This window comes from Labeo rohita, chromosome 3, assembly GCF_022985175.1.
Source record: "Labeo rohita strain BAU-BD-2019 chromosome 3, IGBB_LRoh.1.0, whole genome shotgun sequence".
NCBI classification, from domain to species: domain Eukaryota; kingdom Metazoa; phylum Chordata; class Actinopteri; order Cypriniformes; family Cyprinidae; genus Labeo; species Labeo rohita.
This window is the reverse complement of record NC_066871.1, coordinates 9,666,553-9,683,793: the sequence shown is the minus strand read 5'-3', so window position 1 is coordinate 9,683,793 and position 17,241 is coordinate 9,666,553. Positions and strand designations below refer to the sequence as shown.

Sequence of the window (17,241 nt, the reverse complement as noted above, 5' to 3'; positions counted from 1 at the left end):
ACTGTGTAGAGCCCTTTGAAGCTGCACTGAAACTACCATTTGGACCTTCAATCCACTGGACTCTATTGAAGTCCACTATATAGAAAAAAAATCCTTGAATGTTTTCCTCAAACTTCATTTCTTTGCGACTGAAGACAGAAAGTCGCAAATAGGGGCGAGTTCATGTCTTTCTTTCTTCAGTCACAAACAAATTAAGTTTTTTGAGGAAAACATTCCACCTTTTTTTTTTTTTTTTTTTCCATATAGTGGACTTCAATGGTGCTCAATGGATTGAAGGTTAAAAATGCAGTTTCAATGCATCTTCAAAGGGCTCTAAACGATCCCAGCCGAGGGTCTTGTGTAGCGAAACTATCAGATTTATATACTTTTTACACCTCAAATGCTCATCTTGTCTAGCTTTGCGACAGGTGTGTGTACTCCGGTTCAATAGAGTTTCAACTTTAAAATCATCCTACATTGCTGCAGAAGTACCGACCCAGTGTTTACAAAGTGAACATGCAAAGGAGATCAAACACCCTTTACAAAAAAAAGGTAAAACAGCGATGTAGGGCAATTTTATGCTGGAGGAGAAAATAAGATGGGAGTTTTTCAACATACCCTAATTGTATTAAACCAGAGTGCACAGAGCACACATGCACAACACAGAGCTAGACAAGATGAGCATTTGTGTGTACAAAGTGTATAAATATTCATTTTTAAAGAAAATGACCAATTGTTTCACTAGATAAGACCCTTATTCCTCAACTAAGATTGTGTAGAGCCCTTTGAAGCTGCATTGAAACTGTATTTATAACCTTCAATCCATTGATCCAAGTCCACTATATGGAGAAAACCCTGAAATGTTTTCCTCAAAAAACTATTTCTTTGCGAGCAAAGAAAGAAAGACATGAATATCTTGGATGACATGGGGGTGAGTAAATTATCAGGAAATTTTTATTCTGGAAATGGAGTAATCCTTTAAGACTCTTCTTAAGTACTTAATTCTGTTAAGATACATTTTTCTTCGTTACCATATTAGAAATGTTTCATCCTGACATTGACATTCTCCCCCAAAGATATCAAAATTATTTTCAATTCAGAAAATATCCTTAAAGAGTGCTTTTTAGTGCATTCTCAAACAGATTTGGACTAAACAGTGAATGTCTTAGATCCAAAGGCAAATCGCATGACATTATGATTATGCAATAACAAATCAAGCCACCATACGATGACCTTTAGGTGAACACATCTTCTCACCTCTGCTTAGCCTGCAATGTTCCAGACTTCCTCCTCTCTTCCTCAAGCCGCCTGCGCGCCTCTTCCAGCTGGGTGAGGGGGTTGGGGGCTGGGTTGGGGGGCATGGTTGGATCCTGGATGAAGGGATGGGAGGGCTGCACGTTGTTGCGGAGCTGAGCGGTAACCCAAGGGTGGACAGCCCCCGGCCGCTCCACCGAGCTGGGCCTCGACACCTCGTGACTCTGAGCCTTCTTGGAGCCAGAGATGCTCCTATGAAACACAGGAACAACACCAAAATTAACATTTAAATGACTCATTTTGAAAAAAATCTATCTATCTATCCATCTATCTTTCTTTTGAAGTGGATCTAAAAAAAAAAAAGTTTAAAGTTGTCCTAAAACAAGAACGGGTATTGTTTTGGTTTTAGGACAACGTTAATGAAAGGTTTTGATCCACTTCAAATGCTACTGTATTTGAATTGCTGGTTACACAACTTTATTATGTAAGTGTTCTTACCCGTAAGGACTCCTCTTATAGCGTCCAGCTTCCTTCTCACCCTCCATCATCCACTGCAGTATCTTCTGGTTCCTCTCCATATCATCACCGGGCAAAGGCTCTCGCATCTCAAAGTTTCGACCATCATCTCCTTTTCTGATGGGACGCTTTGACAGCGTGCTTCCTTTACTGCTAAAATGAGATACGAGAACATCAAAATCACTGAAGCTCGAGATAAATGGCTTCACTAAATATTTCCAATTTACACTGCCATTCAAAAGTTTGGAGTCAATACAATTCTGATTTTTATTTTTAAGAAATTACTTTAAATGTAAGGACACATTACACTGATTAAAAGTGAAAGTAAATTTCTATTTCAAATAAATGCTGTTCTTTTCAACCTTCTATTTATCAACAAATCCTAAAAAAGGTTTCCACCAAAAATATTAAGCAGCACAACTGTTTTCAACACTGATCATAATAAGGAAATTTTCCTGAGCAGAATATTAGAATGATTTCTGAAAGACCATGTGACACTATATTAAAATACAAAACTTAAAACACTTTAAATTGTAATAATATTAGTGTTTTTACTGTATTTTGGATCAAATAAACGCAGCCTTGGTAAGAATAAAGGACTTAATCTCATCGACTCCACACTTTTGAACAGTAGTGTACACACCTTATAAAAGACATTGAGGCACATACCCGTAACCCATAGGGTCCATGGCATTTGGGCCGACACTCATTCCATCTGCAAAATTGCGTGGCTTGGATCCATAGTGGTGTTGCTCCATGTTCCAGGCGAATCCTCCGTGCATCCTCATGGCTTCCGCCTCCACCTGTTCTTTGGGTTTCCCCGCCGCGGCATAGTGTGTGTGGTGAATGTGTTTGTGATGGTGCAGGTGCGACGCCTCACCCTTCGGGCCCAACCGAGTCTGGTGCTTGCCTTGGCCACCAGACAGCGGCATCATCATCCCGGAAATCTTGCCTGCCGGAAGCCCGTCAGGGGAGCGGGACTTCGGAGAGTGGCGGCCCGTGCCCGGAGACTGACAGCCCGGCGTTTTCATGACACGCTGCACATGCTCGTCCAGGATGCTCTCAGGGTTTTCCTCGTGCGCGTCCCGTAACTGCAGCCCGTTGTAGCTCATTTCAGAGTAGCGGCCGCCATAATGTTGCACGTGGACCGCGGGAGGAATCCTGTGATTGGCCAGGGAGGGAGCGGTAGAGATGTCCGCATCATCACCTTCCTCCTCCTACAGGACAAGAGAGATTATTGTTTAATGGCAAAAAATTACTTTGAACTATCTGAAACCATATTACTCAAAGAAAAACACATTTTATAGTGTGTCACGAAATATGTCAAATTTGACAGATGGAGCAAGTCTAGTGTAGAAAACAATGGGCTGTAGAAACACTGTGCAGTAACATGTTTAAACCAGCAGATGTCATACGTTTATAGGCTTCCTAAGCTTCTATTGATATGCCTTTGTTATGGTCACATTGAAACGCACAATGACCTCAAACAGCCATGAGAAAATTCCCTTGCTGCCTAAAACATGACTTTAATATTCATTTTAATCATTAAAAACCGTTCTCAACAAGCAGACCTCTTTTTAGATTATAAATGATCTGACAAGCCTGTTCTCTTAATGAGATTTACTATTTTACTTGCTAATTTGTTGTGCCCTTCTCTGATTTAGATTTTACTGGCAAAAAACACTGAGCTCTTTGACAAATTTGGTTTTGCTCATAGTCTGGTGACTAAACTGCATTTTAGTCACATTCTGTATTGTTACTTGCAGACAATGAAAAACCATAGTTTTGTCTATGACCTAAATCTAATTAAAGTGTAACTGCATTCCCACTATATCTTTATTCTGACTAATATTTAGCATATTATGGATTCAGGTTGTGTCACTCTGGGTTGGGGCATCTGCAGAAGTTCATGCATACTGGTATGTCAAGTAAATAGGATTATTATCCCCATTAAAATTAATCATTTTATGTGAGTGTTTAACTGCCTTAATCATTACCATTTTTAAGGAATTACTTAAAGTTACGTGTAGTTAGTTGTAATGCAGTGCCATTGTTGCTTGTATTATATTGATGTGGGCTAAACTGTGCTGCTGTGTATTCTCTTTGCTGCTAGTTACTAAAAAAAAAAAAAAAAAAAAAAAAAAAAAAAAAAAAAGATGATCAGATGACATGTCAGACATGTTCCACTTGGCCATTGAATCGCCAGCTCACTACTGTTCAGAAGTTTTTTTTTTGTTTTTTTTTTAAGAAATTACTATTTTTATTCAGCAACAAAGCATTAATTTGATCAAAATTGATCAAAAACACATTTATATTGTTACAAAGATTTGCATTTCAAATAGATGTTGTTCTTTTCAACTTTCCATTTATTAAAAAACACCCTAAAAATTATAGCATGATATCCAGATTTCATAAACTATGAGCAATACATGTTTTCAATATTGATAAGATTTTTAATGTTCCTAAACAAAGAGTAATTTTAAATTGTAATATTTCAGAACATTTTTTAACAAATACAATTGAGGTCAAAAGTTTACATACACCTTGCAGAATCAATTAATTATTTTACCAAAATAAGAGGGATCATACAAAACTGCATGTTATTTTTTATTTAGTACTGACGTGAATAAGATATTTCACATAAAAGATGTTTACATATAGTCCACAAGAGATAATAATAGCTGAATTTATAAAAATGACCCCATTCAAAAGTTCCATATGCTTGATTTTTAATACTGTGTTGTTACCTGAATGATCCACAGCTGTGTTTTTTAGTTTGTTTGTTTAGTGATAGTTGTTCTTGAGTCCCTTGTTTGTCCTGAACAGTTAAACCTGTTCTTCAGAAAAATCCTTCAGGTCACACAAATTGCTGGTTTTTCAGTATTTTTTGTATTTTAACCCTTTCCAACAATGACTGTATGATTTTGAGATCCATCTTTTCATACTGAGGACAGTTGAGGGAATCATATGCAACTATTACAGAAGGTTCAAGCGCACACTAATGCTTCAAAAGGAAACAATGCATTAAGAGCCGAAGAAAACTTTTGAACAGAATAAAGATGTGTCCATTTTTCTTATTTTGCCTACATTTTTTTTTTCTTTCATTTAGTACTGCTCTTCAGAAGCTACAGAAGATACTTAGGTTACATGTTAGTAGACGTTACAACATTAAAACAACAAGGATTTTTTATAACACCTTGCCTTGCTGTTTGCAGATTCTGCAAGGTGTATGTAAACTTTTGACCTCAACTGTAGATGCCACCTTGGTGAGGATGAGACTTCTTCAAATAAAATAAAATGAAATAATATAAATAAATCTTAGATCCAAAACACGTGAATGGAAGTAACAGTACATATACACATATAAATATATATTATTTTATTCTTTGTTAATGCAGTCACATTTTGCATTTATTTCCATCAAAATCCCTCCATCAAATGTTTTCATTTGGTTGTCTTCTCTTTTTCATAAATCGAGAAAGTCAATTAAGCTGAAACCACAGCAGGCAATTTGTGTGCAATGCTTTGATTCTCTCTCCAGGTAGTAAAGTCCAGGGAGATAAGGAATTTTGAGGATTTGGCTTATGCATAATTTTATTTTTACTGAACAGCTGTGCGGGTCAGCGCTCTGGATGATCTTTGACAGATCATGCCAGGAAAAAAAAAAAAAAAAAAAAGGAGGCGGGAGACACAACACAAATCCAACCGCAATGCGCAAAGCAGCCAATATTCATTGCGCCGATTCGACCTCTAAAAACTGAATTCGGTCCGAAAATGACTGAATAACACCCCAGAATGGTGATATCAGAGTTTATTCAGACTTGTCAAGGTTCAGTTGGCGGCAAAAACACGTTTAACTGTCAGAGTCCGTCCTGCTCAGTGGAGCAAAGCGAGCAAGCGCTGTATATAGAAGATGGTTGCTCAGCTGATAGGTAGAGAAAACTTAAACAAGTTTGCTGAAAGCTGAGGCACCAGTGAGAATATCAATTAGGAGACAAATGACATCCCTCCTTCGGCTCTTAATAACTCAAAGTCACTGTTCTGTGACGGAAGTTCCTCTTACAGGAGGCCAAACTACATAAATAATCTGCCTTGAGACTTAACACCTGGCTTTGAGTCGGGAAAAAGATTCCCATTTGCGCGCGCGCAAGCATTTCTTCACGCCCCGACTGACTTCAAACAAAGTCATTACACTGAGGCAGACTAGCAAGTAGCTCAATCTCGGCAGGTGATTCACCTGACGCTGAACAGAAAGACCAAAGAAATGAGCAGAGTCCCCTTGATAAGACAGGAAGTCTTTAGAACACATCTGACTGTCTCACGAACAGACATCAGTGTTTGATGCAAAGGGAAACCAAAAAACTACTACAGCTCAAAATACGGCAGTGACGTGACAAGACGATTTGGATGCTCACTCACCAGTCGAACCCTCTTGAGCCGCTCTTCCAGTTTTTCTTGCGCCTCACGTTCCCTCAGCACCCCCTCCAGCCTGCTGATGAGCTCCGCCGCAAACTTCTCCGGCTCAACGTGAATATCCTTTGGCATCCGGTTTGTGCGCTGATGGGAAGACAATGCGACTCAAGGTCACTATTCACAATTAATGCGATGCACTTAAAGAAACTAGAACTACAGCTAGATTATACGCATGTGGCATGTGAAGAAATAATAATATGAAAGCAAAAGAACATTAATACAGGCTTGACAGACACATACAGTCAAAACTAAAATTATTCAGACACCAGACAGAATTTTTTTGTTTTTTTTTGTTTTTTTACACTAGTGGGTGCAGGACACTATAGTTAATTTATGTAAGCGAGGATAGCAAAATAAAATAAACTGTGACACATTATATCCAAAAATTATTAATAAAGTAGACTACCAGTAAAAATGATAAACATTTGGGACCATAAATTATTTGGACACTTTGATCTGACCATGTTTTGCTTAAGAGGTTTTTCTTGAATTGCTAATGCGACCTTTTTAAACCACAGACTGAACAAAATTAAACATTGCTTGGTAATTGGTCAGCAAAGTTTTGATAGTTGTGTAATTTTCTATAAAAGTGTTCTTGTGATATTTTATTAACATTTTCTAAACTAGCACATAAACTATGATAATATGAGAAACGTTGAAGGTATCTGAATAAATTTTTGACTTGGTTATATGATTTGGGATTTGACTAGATTGACATTTTTAATACGCCACTGAGAATGAATGTACTGCTTCTGTACACACACTTAAAATACGGATGCAATTTTTTTTTTTTTTTTTTTTTACGGAGGACAAAAAAAATTAAAAATTAAATCTCCATTTAACCAAAACCTAAAATAAAGTTTATTATTCATGCATTTAAATTAAATTCATTTAATGATGAACACTTAAGCTGCATGTTTCTTCCATCAGCTTTTTTAATGATATAATTATGTTTCTAATCAAATTAGTTGTTTCTATCTGCTTGTTGTTGATATATATATATATATATATTTTTTTTTTTTTTTTTTGCCAAAATCACAAATACAAAGCAAAACAATCACTTGATGTTACTTTGGTCAAAAACAGCTCCAAAAAAAAAAGTTAAACTGGCATCGATGTTCTAGTTTACAGATGTGAGAATTCAAAATATGGCTATAGTTATTGCTATGCCAATCATTATAATTTTGCATTTAACTCTATTCTGTACACACGAATTCGCAAAGATCAGGGGATTCACGCCTACATTTCCATGCGGTTGTCATGGAGAAACTAGTTATGAAATATTAACCCTTTGACATTGTAAAAATCAAACCGGCGTGATTAGAATATTTAATTACGTAATCAAACTGCATCTGCTTTTGCACTATTGTTTCATGTGGCGCTGTTGCTGCTGACTCAGAATGAGAGACTGGCTGAGTTATTTATAATCTGAATGTCTGAAAAGGCTTAAATTTCTTTTGTAACCGACATTAAAAAAAAATCAAATTAGTTGGATAACATTTACAGATTGCAAGACACATTTTAGACGTGACCACACTAAATAAAAAAACTAAAAAAAAAAAAATGATATTACATGTAGTACAACAACATCAAACAAATAGGCTATAATGAAGTGCACAACTATAGGTAAGGGACAGACTATTTTTTAATACACTATTGTTTAAATGTTTGGGTTCGGTAAATTTTTTCAACATTTCTGAAGGTTTCCTACGCTTGCCGAGGCTCATATAGTTGATCAAAAAGACAGTAAAACAGTATAACTGCGAATTACTACAATTTAAAATAATTCTCTGGTCATGCTTTATTTTAAGTAACAATTCTCTCTATAAACAAACCATTACTTACAACTTTTGCACATTAAAACTCCTAATTTGCTGCTTATTAATAGTTAGTAAGGTAGCTGTTAAGGTATTGGGTACGATTAGGGATGTAGAACATGGTCATGTAGAATAAATGGTTTATAAATACTAATAAACAGCCAATATGCTAATAATAGGCATGTTAATAAGCAACTAGTTAATAGTGAGAACTGGTCCCTATACTAAAATATTATCAATTCTCTTCTATTTTAATGTATGTTAAAATATAATTTATAAAACTGATAGTTCCGGTCCTTGATTCTGATTGGTTGAGCCGCGTTCTAAGCTGTTGTAAAATACTCGCAAACATACACCTTTGTTTACTTTTGTGTGTTGCTTGGCAACCACTTTGTTGCAACCACAACTGTTTCTGAGGAACTACATTGTTTGGTGGAAGAATACGGTTTTATTTATAGCATTACACTTTATTTGCTCCGTTTTATTTAGTGAAACCTTACTATGTATAAGGAATAACCGTCTTATAAAAGCAATACGCCCAGTGAAGCCATGGTTTACAGTGAATTTATAACAGCTAAGGGGGTTTTAGGCACTCTGCTTCGCGTTTTATCTAACAACGCCTCTTAGCTGTTATAAATTCACTGTAAACCATGGGTTCTTGGGGTTTTTTGCTTTATCATTCCTGGCTAAACTACACTCATACACACTGTCCTCATTTAGTGTGCCGGCAGTGACAGCACAATGATTCATGATCTTAATAGGACTTTCTGAAAACTCATTGTAAAGAACAGGTATTTAAAAAAAAGAAAAAAAAAAAACATTTAGTTTGCAACATGCACCCAAAACTTAAAACAAAGATCTGAAAATCAGATAATCACTCTTTATCGGAGCACATTAGCCGGGACGGAAGGGAACGGACCCTTACTGTAGCATTTTCAACAGGACTCTAAACAACTTAAGTTCAGGAAATGCATTATTCCAGAAGTCTAGAAAGAGAAAAAGAGAGACGGGGGAGGAGGACAGACGCATGAAGAAATATAGTTGCAGGCGGTGCCTGGACAAGGTCCAATAAAACCTTACAGGAGCTGTTAAAATTTTGATTACAGGGCCAAATCTGATCTAAAGCCTGTTTCAGCTCTCTTTGTTCTGGCCTTCTGTTTGCTTAAGATTCATCAGTCTCCTCCGCAGCCCACACGGTTACATGCCCAGTGGAACTGCAGAATCTGTCAAGTCTTGACAAGGCGTTTTGGTTACTAACACTGCCTCCCTGCCGCAGACCACGCTTACAGAATATAAGAGAGCCTTTTAAACTTAACAGAGACAGAACGCGAGAATGCAACCAAACGGGAAAAAGAAACATCCAAGCGAGAGAGAGTTAAAGGTTTAGAACCATAAAGTAATGTGAACGTAATGTACAAAAACAGAAAACCTGAGCAAGTAGAGTAATAACAATTAAAAGCCAATGGTTCATCTGAAAATGTTGTTCCAAACCCATATAATGTTCTTTCTTTGGTTAAACAAAAAAGCAGATGTTAGGCAAGATGTTCAATCTGTTCTTTTTCTATACAGTTAATCTGAATGGTTAACAGGGGCTGTCAAGATCCAAAAAAGACTAAAAAGCACCTAAATAGTCACATGATCGTTTATGCAAAGAACAGGCCAAGCTGTGTCATTATTCAGTCTCAAATATGTGTGGTTTGAATATGAACTACCATTCAAAAGTTTGGGGTTTTTATTCATAAGCTTTCTATTCATAAAAGAACCTTGAAATAACATGTATGGTTTCTACAAAAACATTAAGCAGCACAACTGTTTTAATAACATTTTGAATGATGTTTTTTAAGCACCAAATTAGCATATTAGACTGATTTCTAAAGGATCACGTGACGATGAAGACTGCTGCTGGAAATAAAATTATTTAAATGACATTTTAAGATATATTAAAATAGTTATATTTTATAATATTACTGTTTTTACAGTAAATACACTACCAGTCAGAAGTCACTTCTGCTCACCAAGCCTGCATTTATTTGATCCAAAGTACCACAAAAACAGTAAAATTGAAATAGTTTTGCTATTTCAAATAACGGTTTTCTATTTAAATATATTTTAAAATGTAATTTATTCCTGTGATTTCAAAGCTGAATTTTTCACATCATTACTCCACATGATCCTTCAGAAATCATTATAATATTCTGATTTGCTTTAAAAAAATAAAATTATTATTATGCTGAAAACAGCTGAGTAGAATTTTTTCAGGTTTCTTTGATGAACAGAAAGTTCATAAGAACAGCATTTATCTGAAATAGAAATCTTTTTAAAATTATAAATGTCTTTATCATCACTTTGGATCAATTTAAAGCGTCCTTGCTAAATAAAAGTAATTTCTTTCCCCCAAAAAATATACTGACTCCAAGATTTTTAATGGTATAGTGTATAATGTTACAAAAGCTTTTTATTTCAGATAAATGCTGATCTTTGGATCTTTCTATTCATCAAAAAATCCTGAAAATATTTTTTTTAAATATTTATAATTATAAAAAAAATAAAATGTTTCTTGAACAGCAAATCAGCATATTAGAATGATTTCTGAAGAATCACGTGACTGGAGTAATGATGATAAAAATGTAGCTTTGATCACAGGAATAAATTACATTTTAAAATATATTTAAATAGAAAGTCATTATTTTAAATGGTAAAAATAATTCAAAATGTTACTGTTTTTGCTCTACTTTAGATCAAAATAAATAGTTGAGAGTTGGTGAGTAGAAGAGACTTCTTTATAAAAAATTTTTTAAAATGTTACTGTTCAAAAACTTTTGACTGGTAGTGCAAATGCAGTTTGGTGAGCATAAGAGTCTTATTTAAAAGATAACTTATCTCAGATAGATCAGAAGACGAATGCCGCACGAGTCACAACACTAATTGTGTGGCTCTTTTTGTCCTTTTAGAGCTTGTCTGTCCCTAGACACGGCAAAACATCCTGCTACGTCATTTTGCGTTTCATGAAATAAAGTCAGCCAAACCGGTTTGGACAATATAAGGGTGAGTAAACTACGACAGAACTTACATTTTCAGGCGAACTATCCCTTTAAGAAAGTTTGTACATCTGCAACTTGTCATCTGATAATCAGACATTGGTGTGCACGTCGAAAAAAAAACAACAAAAAAAAAAAAAAACGTTAAAGAGTCTCCAGTACGTCACACGCGCATACGAGCTGAAGTGTCTTCGCTGCCTCCACAGCTTTCAGTCTCTATAGGATGAGTGAAAGGCCCCGGTGAGGGGAAGTGTATGTTTGCTCTGTTAAATTGGGCTCCATCTCAGAGGCTCCAATTATGCTGGAGCCGGTGCAGTGGGAAAGCCGAGCCATCAGAGGGGGAGGCTTCACATCTGCTGGGGCAGAGCAGGCAGAGCTGACGAGAGCATCAGGAACGCTTTAGACAGCACACTCGCGCTCTCTCACTCTCCATCAGCTATTCGCCGGCACATGATCAAAGCTCCCCAGCCACCGCTGTGCATCTTAAGAATGCACATTCATTTTAGGGGCGATGGGAGAGACAAGGCAGAGGGAAGAAAAGAGAGAGGAAGAATGACAGGGAAAGACCAGAAGATGATGGACGGAGACAAGGCACAGAGAATAAAATAAAAAGAAGGAGTGGGGGGAAGAGAAAGGGAGAGAGGAATGATGGAAAGAAAGGTAGAGACACACACACACACACACACAAAAAGTGTTGTAAAGTCAACAAGGTGTTCTAGAAATCCAAAGCATACTTACAGGAATATGAGGTAGTGGCACTCGCCCATTAACTTTGGCACTTTCGTGGATCTCATGTCGATGCGGCTTACGATATCTATAAGGTGGGACTCCATCTCTGTAGGGAGAAACATAAGATGATTCAACCATGGAACACAAAAGGACATACTTAGCAGAATGTCTAAGCTAGTGCTATTATTAGCTACGTTTCCACACTTCACACTGAAGTACTGTATCAGAAAAAGAGTGATGGAAAAGGCAAATTTCACAGATTCGCAAATAATATTTAACGCTCGCTTGAGGTGGTTTTTGACTTGTGTGAAAAACATTTAATGTGAACAATGGGAGATGGAAATGCATTTGCAAAAAGTCATGGGACTGCGCAATGGGATGGGATAACTTGACCAAATTTGTTGCACAGCATTTGAAATGTTGTTTCGGTCATTCTACAATGCCAGAGCAAAGTCTGTCGGCAAAGTATTTCTGTATAACTGCCTCCCAGAACGTTTGCAAACAGCAGGGATCAACCTCCGAAAGCAATGACTGCCTTTATTGTGTTTCGTCTGCTCGCTCTAAGGTGCAAGTAATTGCTACTTTACTTAGCGATATTTAGTGCCAGTTTATCAGGAAGTGAATTTTGTCCTCTTTTACTCGGATGGAAACGGTGCTTATTCGCAAGTGTTTTACGCAATATTCCAGTTTTGCGCATAAGTTAAATTTGCAACGTTGGATGGAAACCCAATCACTGTAAACTATTGTAAATTGTGTTTGTTAACTGAAAGCTGACATATAACTGTTAGATTAAAAGTTAAAGTACCAAAATAACTGATATTAAAAACAATACTAATACAAAGGATATTAATAGGAATAAATAATAAAATGGTAACTCTTTACAATAAGGTACCATTAATTAATTTTAGTTAATGCATGAGCAATACTATTAATACAGCATGAATTAATTACTACTAAGATTAAAAATGGAAAAACTGTTCATTTTAGCTTTTATTAAATGATATTAACAGATGTAGCATTTGATTTTAATAATGTATTAGTAAAAGGTGTACTAAACACTTTAAAAGTATTTTTCTTAATGCAAAAGGTCACCACAAACACTAACAAAAAAAGAAAAAGCACATAAAATTACTAAAATTAAAACACTGAAAATATAAAAATAAGCCAATGTACATACTAGGATGTAATGATGTCAAAATCTCACAATACGATAATATTGTGAAAGAATCCATATTTATTGTGATATTTAAAAAATTGGAAAAAAAAATAATAATAAAAATAATAATAATAATAATAATAAATTGTAAAACAACTGCACTGCACAATAAATTACATGAATATTTCATAGGTATATTATTTTTGCTTTACACTACAGCAGGGAAATTACAATACTTCTTCCTAATTTCTACTCTTGAAAGAGATATTTGGAATTTGGACCGCAGTAACGTTACCCATTTAAACCATTAGCTGTCAGTAAATAATACTGCACTTTTAAGCTTTTATTTTGATGGAAAACTCCAGCTTCAGGCTTACAAAAATGCATCTCACAAATCTAGTGAAATGCTGTAATCATCTGCCGCAAAAATAAAGCATAACTGGTGGCCGTTGCGTTCCCAAACGAGCACTAAACTCACAGCATATGCAATAAACAAGTTCACTGCATTCATTCACTGTGAACGGAGTCATTCTGAGGTGCGGAAAACACAGATTACAAGCTGATCGCCTGAACGAAGTGTGCACTTCGCTTTGAAATGTGCAGTGAAAACAGACTTGATAAAGAGATTAAGCCATATTTCGGTTTTAGTTCATTTGACAGATACGTTTTCATAGGCGAAATCCAGCACACTGGCCCAAAACACAACTTTAAAGACCTTTTAAGTTAGGATTAGAAGTACCAAACTACACTTTGTGCCTGAAAGACCTATCGTTTCATATCGTCATGTGACCACGATAACATTGAGAGTTTTGCTTTCGCGATATCACGATATTGATAATATCGCTATATCCTTATTAAATACTATAATAGTATAGAAATAATACTGAAGCTCTTTTCTATACAGTTAAGTAAATTGTGATCATGGCTGTAAAGCTAAATTTCCAGTGAACATTTCAATACATTCAAAGCTATCGTATGTTCTGAAATTATATGATTTCAGAAGTCTTATGTACTGCATTTTTGAAGGCTTCACAGTCCGTGGTACCCATTTACATTCATTGTATGAAAGAGAGTAGATCAGACATTCTGCTAAACATTTCTCTTCCACAAAATTTCAAACAGGTTTAGAATGATGTGTGTGAGTAAACAATGAAAATTTTCATTTTTAAACAAACTACCCCTTTAACCATAGTAAAGCTGGTGTAATCTACATAAAATGCAAAAGATGGCTCATTTAATGAAAGCTTACTATGTTGTATTTTGTTCCAGCAAGTAAACTTGTGATTAAAAACATGTACTAAACATCAGGGGTTTTAAATAAACTTGCTAAATGCAAACTGTTACCTCACAAGCATGTGTGACTTATAAAGAAATGTCAGTTCTACAGGGAACAAAATGGTGCTGTTGCTTCATAACAATGAATATGCGCATACAAGACAGTCCTTGTGTGAGAACAGACCTCAGACTGCAAAGCTAAAGTGATAGCAGGCGTTTATGTTTTTGTTGTGGGACTGAAATTGTTAAAAAAAAAAAAAAAAAAAAAAAAAAAGTCCTCCCCACATCTGACTGAATCCCTGGGGCAGTGGCGGCAACAGCTTCAGAGCAAAGCATGTTTGGGGTCCTTCACTGACACAGGCACAGGGAGTCTTTAATCCCCCCGGGTCCTGCTGCGGACCCCCCTGCATCTCTGCCTGGCAAACAGCTGATAATGGCCTCTAATCTAGCCCACTTCAGACACATGTTTTTGCCCTGATGTGCCTTTAATGTGTTTTTTTGTGCAACACGGATCACTCATGCCATCTCTGCACTCAGCACACTCCCTGTTGCTGCTTCTCCAGCTAAAACCATCTCTACTCGAAATCCTCCCAAAACGCATTAAAAAAGGAACTCATTTTCTGTGAAAGTGAACATTTGAACATTTCTGCTAAATTGTAGTTCAGGCACGGTCAGATTCATCATTGTTCTTTTTCATAGGCGAAATCCAGCCATTTTCATTTGAGGGTAGGTGGACAAAATTGCAGAGATTTTCCTACAGGTTCAATATATATCTTCGTTGCTAACTGCACATTAACTGTGGGCAAAATCCAGTCATTCCAATAGGAATCCACGGGATTGTTACACTATTGCCAGACAACAGACAATAGTCCTTTGTATGCAAAATTTCACTAATGTGAGCACAATTCAGTGAATTTTCACAGACAAAATCCCATCAATTTAAATGGATAGTTCACCCAAACAAAGAAAACTGCCATTAATTACTCATCCTTATGTAGTAACAAACCTTCGTTCATCTTTGGAACACAAATTAAGATATTTTTGATGAAATCCGTCAGTTTTCTGACACCGCATAGACTTCAAGGCCCAGAAAGGTGTTAAGGACATTGTTAAAATAGTCCATGTGACATCAGTGGTTCAACCTTAATGTGGGCCATGTACACACTGCAAGTTTCAGAAATGACAACCGCATTTAAATACGTGAGCGAGCCCCGTAAATTATCGTCCTATGTGTGTAAGTAACAGCAGTCACTCCCGCATTCGTAACCACAGCAACATTTTGGCATCTTTCAGGAGTGAATAACAATTTAGCCATTTGGTATCTGCCATTTTTCGACTAAAGACTCTTTGTCCGTCGATTTTAACTAAACTACCACTAATAGACATGCTGTGTTTTATTTATGCTCAAGAAGCTGCTTTAGAGAGCGCTGTCTTGCACTTTTAGGCATGTTGTTTGGTCTTAGCTCATAAAGTTAGGCACAATAAAATATAATATAATAATAATATATAAAATAATATAATTTAATATAATAGTTAATAAAGTGGTTTTGGCCTTATATGAGCATATGTGAGATATATGATTATTTCTGGTGTTATAAAACAAAGCATTTGGGTGTTTTAGTGTTTGTCCTAGTTTGTTTTTTCTCATGAAGATCTGGCAACACTGACACTTCACCACAGGACTCATGAGCGCAACTAGCCCTGTATCAAAATTTGCTAAGGTTAAGACTTTTTTCACTGTTATTTTCTTGAATCTCACATAAAGACAAAGACACAATTCTAGTTGTTCAGTTCCGTACACATTGGGTAGAATTTCTGTAAATGCGGTTGTCACTACCTGTATTTCTCAGGAGTTAATGTGGTTGTCACTTCCGTATTTTAGTGAATTGTGTGTATACAGAATGTGATTAAGGAGTAAAAGGTGAACTGACAACCGAATTTAGCTGCAGTATGTACATGGTCTTTATAAAGTTACAAGAATAATTTTCAGAGCCGACCCTCCCCATACGCAAAATAGGCAAGCTGCGTTTGGCCCCTGAAACACCCCTTGCTCTCAAAGATGATTTATTTTTAGTTTCATTTTTGAAGTGGTCCAGCAGCTATCAAAACATGAACGTTCATTTCTTTTAATGCGGCACGCTGTCGCCCTTTCTACATAAAAATCAGTCAATTCATGTAACGTGAATGTCATACAGTCTCTTGCTCAAGACTAAAAAGGCTGCGTTGCTGTCTATGCAGGGTCAGAAAACTATTGGATTTCATCAAAAATATCTTAATTTGTAATCAGAGGATGAATAAAGGTCTTACAGGTTTGGAACAACATAAGGGTGAGTATTCAATGACAGGATTTTCATTTTTGGGTAAACTATTTCTTTAACATGAATTCACACTACAGGTAATTTTGCATGAGGGCAAAATATTTCCATTTTTCACGCTGATTCACTGCGATGAGCAACGGAAAGCTTCATGGTTTGAAAGTGACCTCTGTGCAAGCTGTGCTTCATACATACCTACACTATTAACTATATAAACTATAGTCGCTAATGGCTAACTGTTTTTCGGCAAATCGTCACAAGCAAAACCCACTCTTTTTAACAGGAAACCACATCATCGCCTTAGAATTATAACTTTCTATCTAACATTTTTGTCAAAACTATTGAGTTGCTCGCATATTCTTTTTCTGTGACAACTTATTTACATTATGTGATGTTTCCTTTGTAAGCGGTGTACGTTTTGGGCCTTTTTTTAGAAAACAAAACTGGTTCTATCTACAGAAGTCTATGGAACACAAAACTTTGAAGCTCAATCTCTCAAAAGTGCTCAGAATGCAGATAGAACCTTTTAATTCTATGGCGACGACATGTTTGGGAACCCATGCAGATTTTGCAACAGGTTTAATATTACGGCTGCAATGACCGACAGAAACCTGCTTGGTTTGAAAGTAACTTGCATGGGTTGACAATAGACCTTTTTGGACCACGAAATTTCGCTAATGTGACCGCGC

General features: G+C 36.3%; 1 protein-coding gene across 7 annotated transcripts in view; it reads right to left on the bottom strand.

Moving 5' to 3' along the window:
* axin1 (axin 1) overlaps nucleotides 1-17,241 on the bottom strand; it is a 56,900-nt gene that overhangs the window by 7,016 nt on the left and 32,643 nt on the right. For 6 of the 7 annotated variants that reach the window (XM_051105566.1, XM_051105565.1, XM_051105567.1 and 3 more), the window contains 5 exons: nucleotides 11,816-11,912; nucleotides 6,169-6,306; nucleotides 2,419-2,966; nucleotides 1,732-1,902; nucleotides 1,237-1,485 (listed from right to left, as the gene is read on the bottom strand). In XM_051105566.1, the coding sequence (XP_050961523.1) occupies nucleotides 1,237-1,485; nucleotides 1,732-1,902; nucleotides 2,419-2,966; nucleotides 6,169-6,306; nucleotides 11,816-11,912 (1,203 nt within the window). The remainder of the gene's footprint in view (nucleotides 1-1,236; nucleotides 1,486-1,731; nucleotides 1,903-2,418; nucleotides 2,967-6,168; nucleotides 6,307-11,815; nucleotides 11,913-17,241) is intronic. The other variant, XM_051105571.1, reaches the window with a different exon arrangement.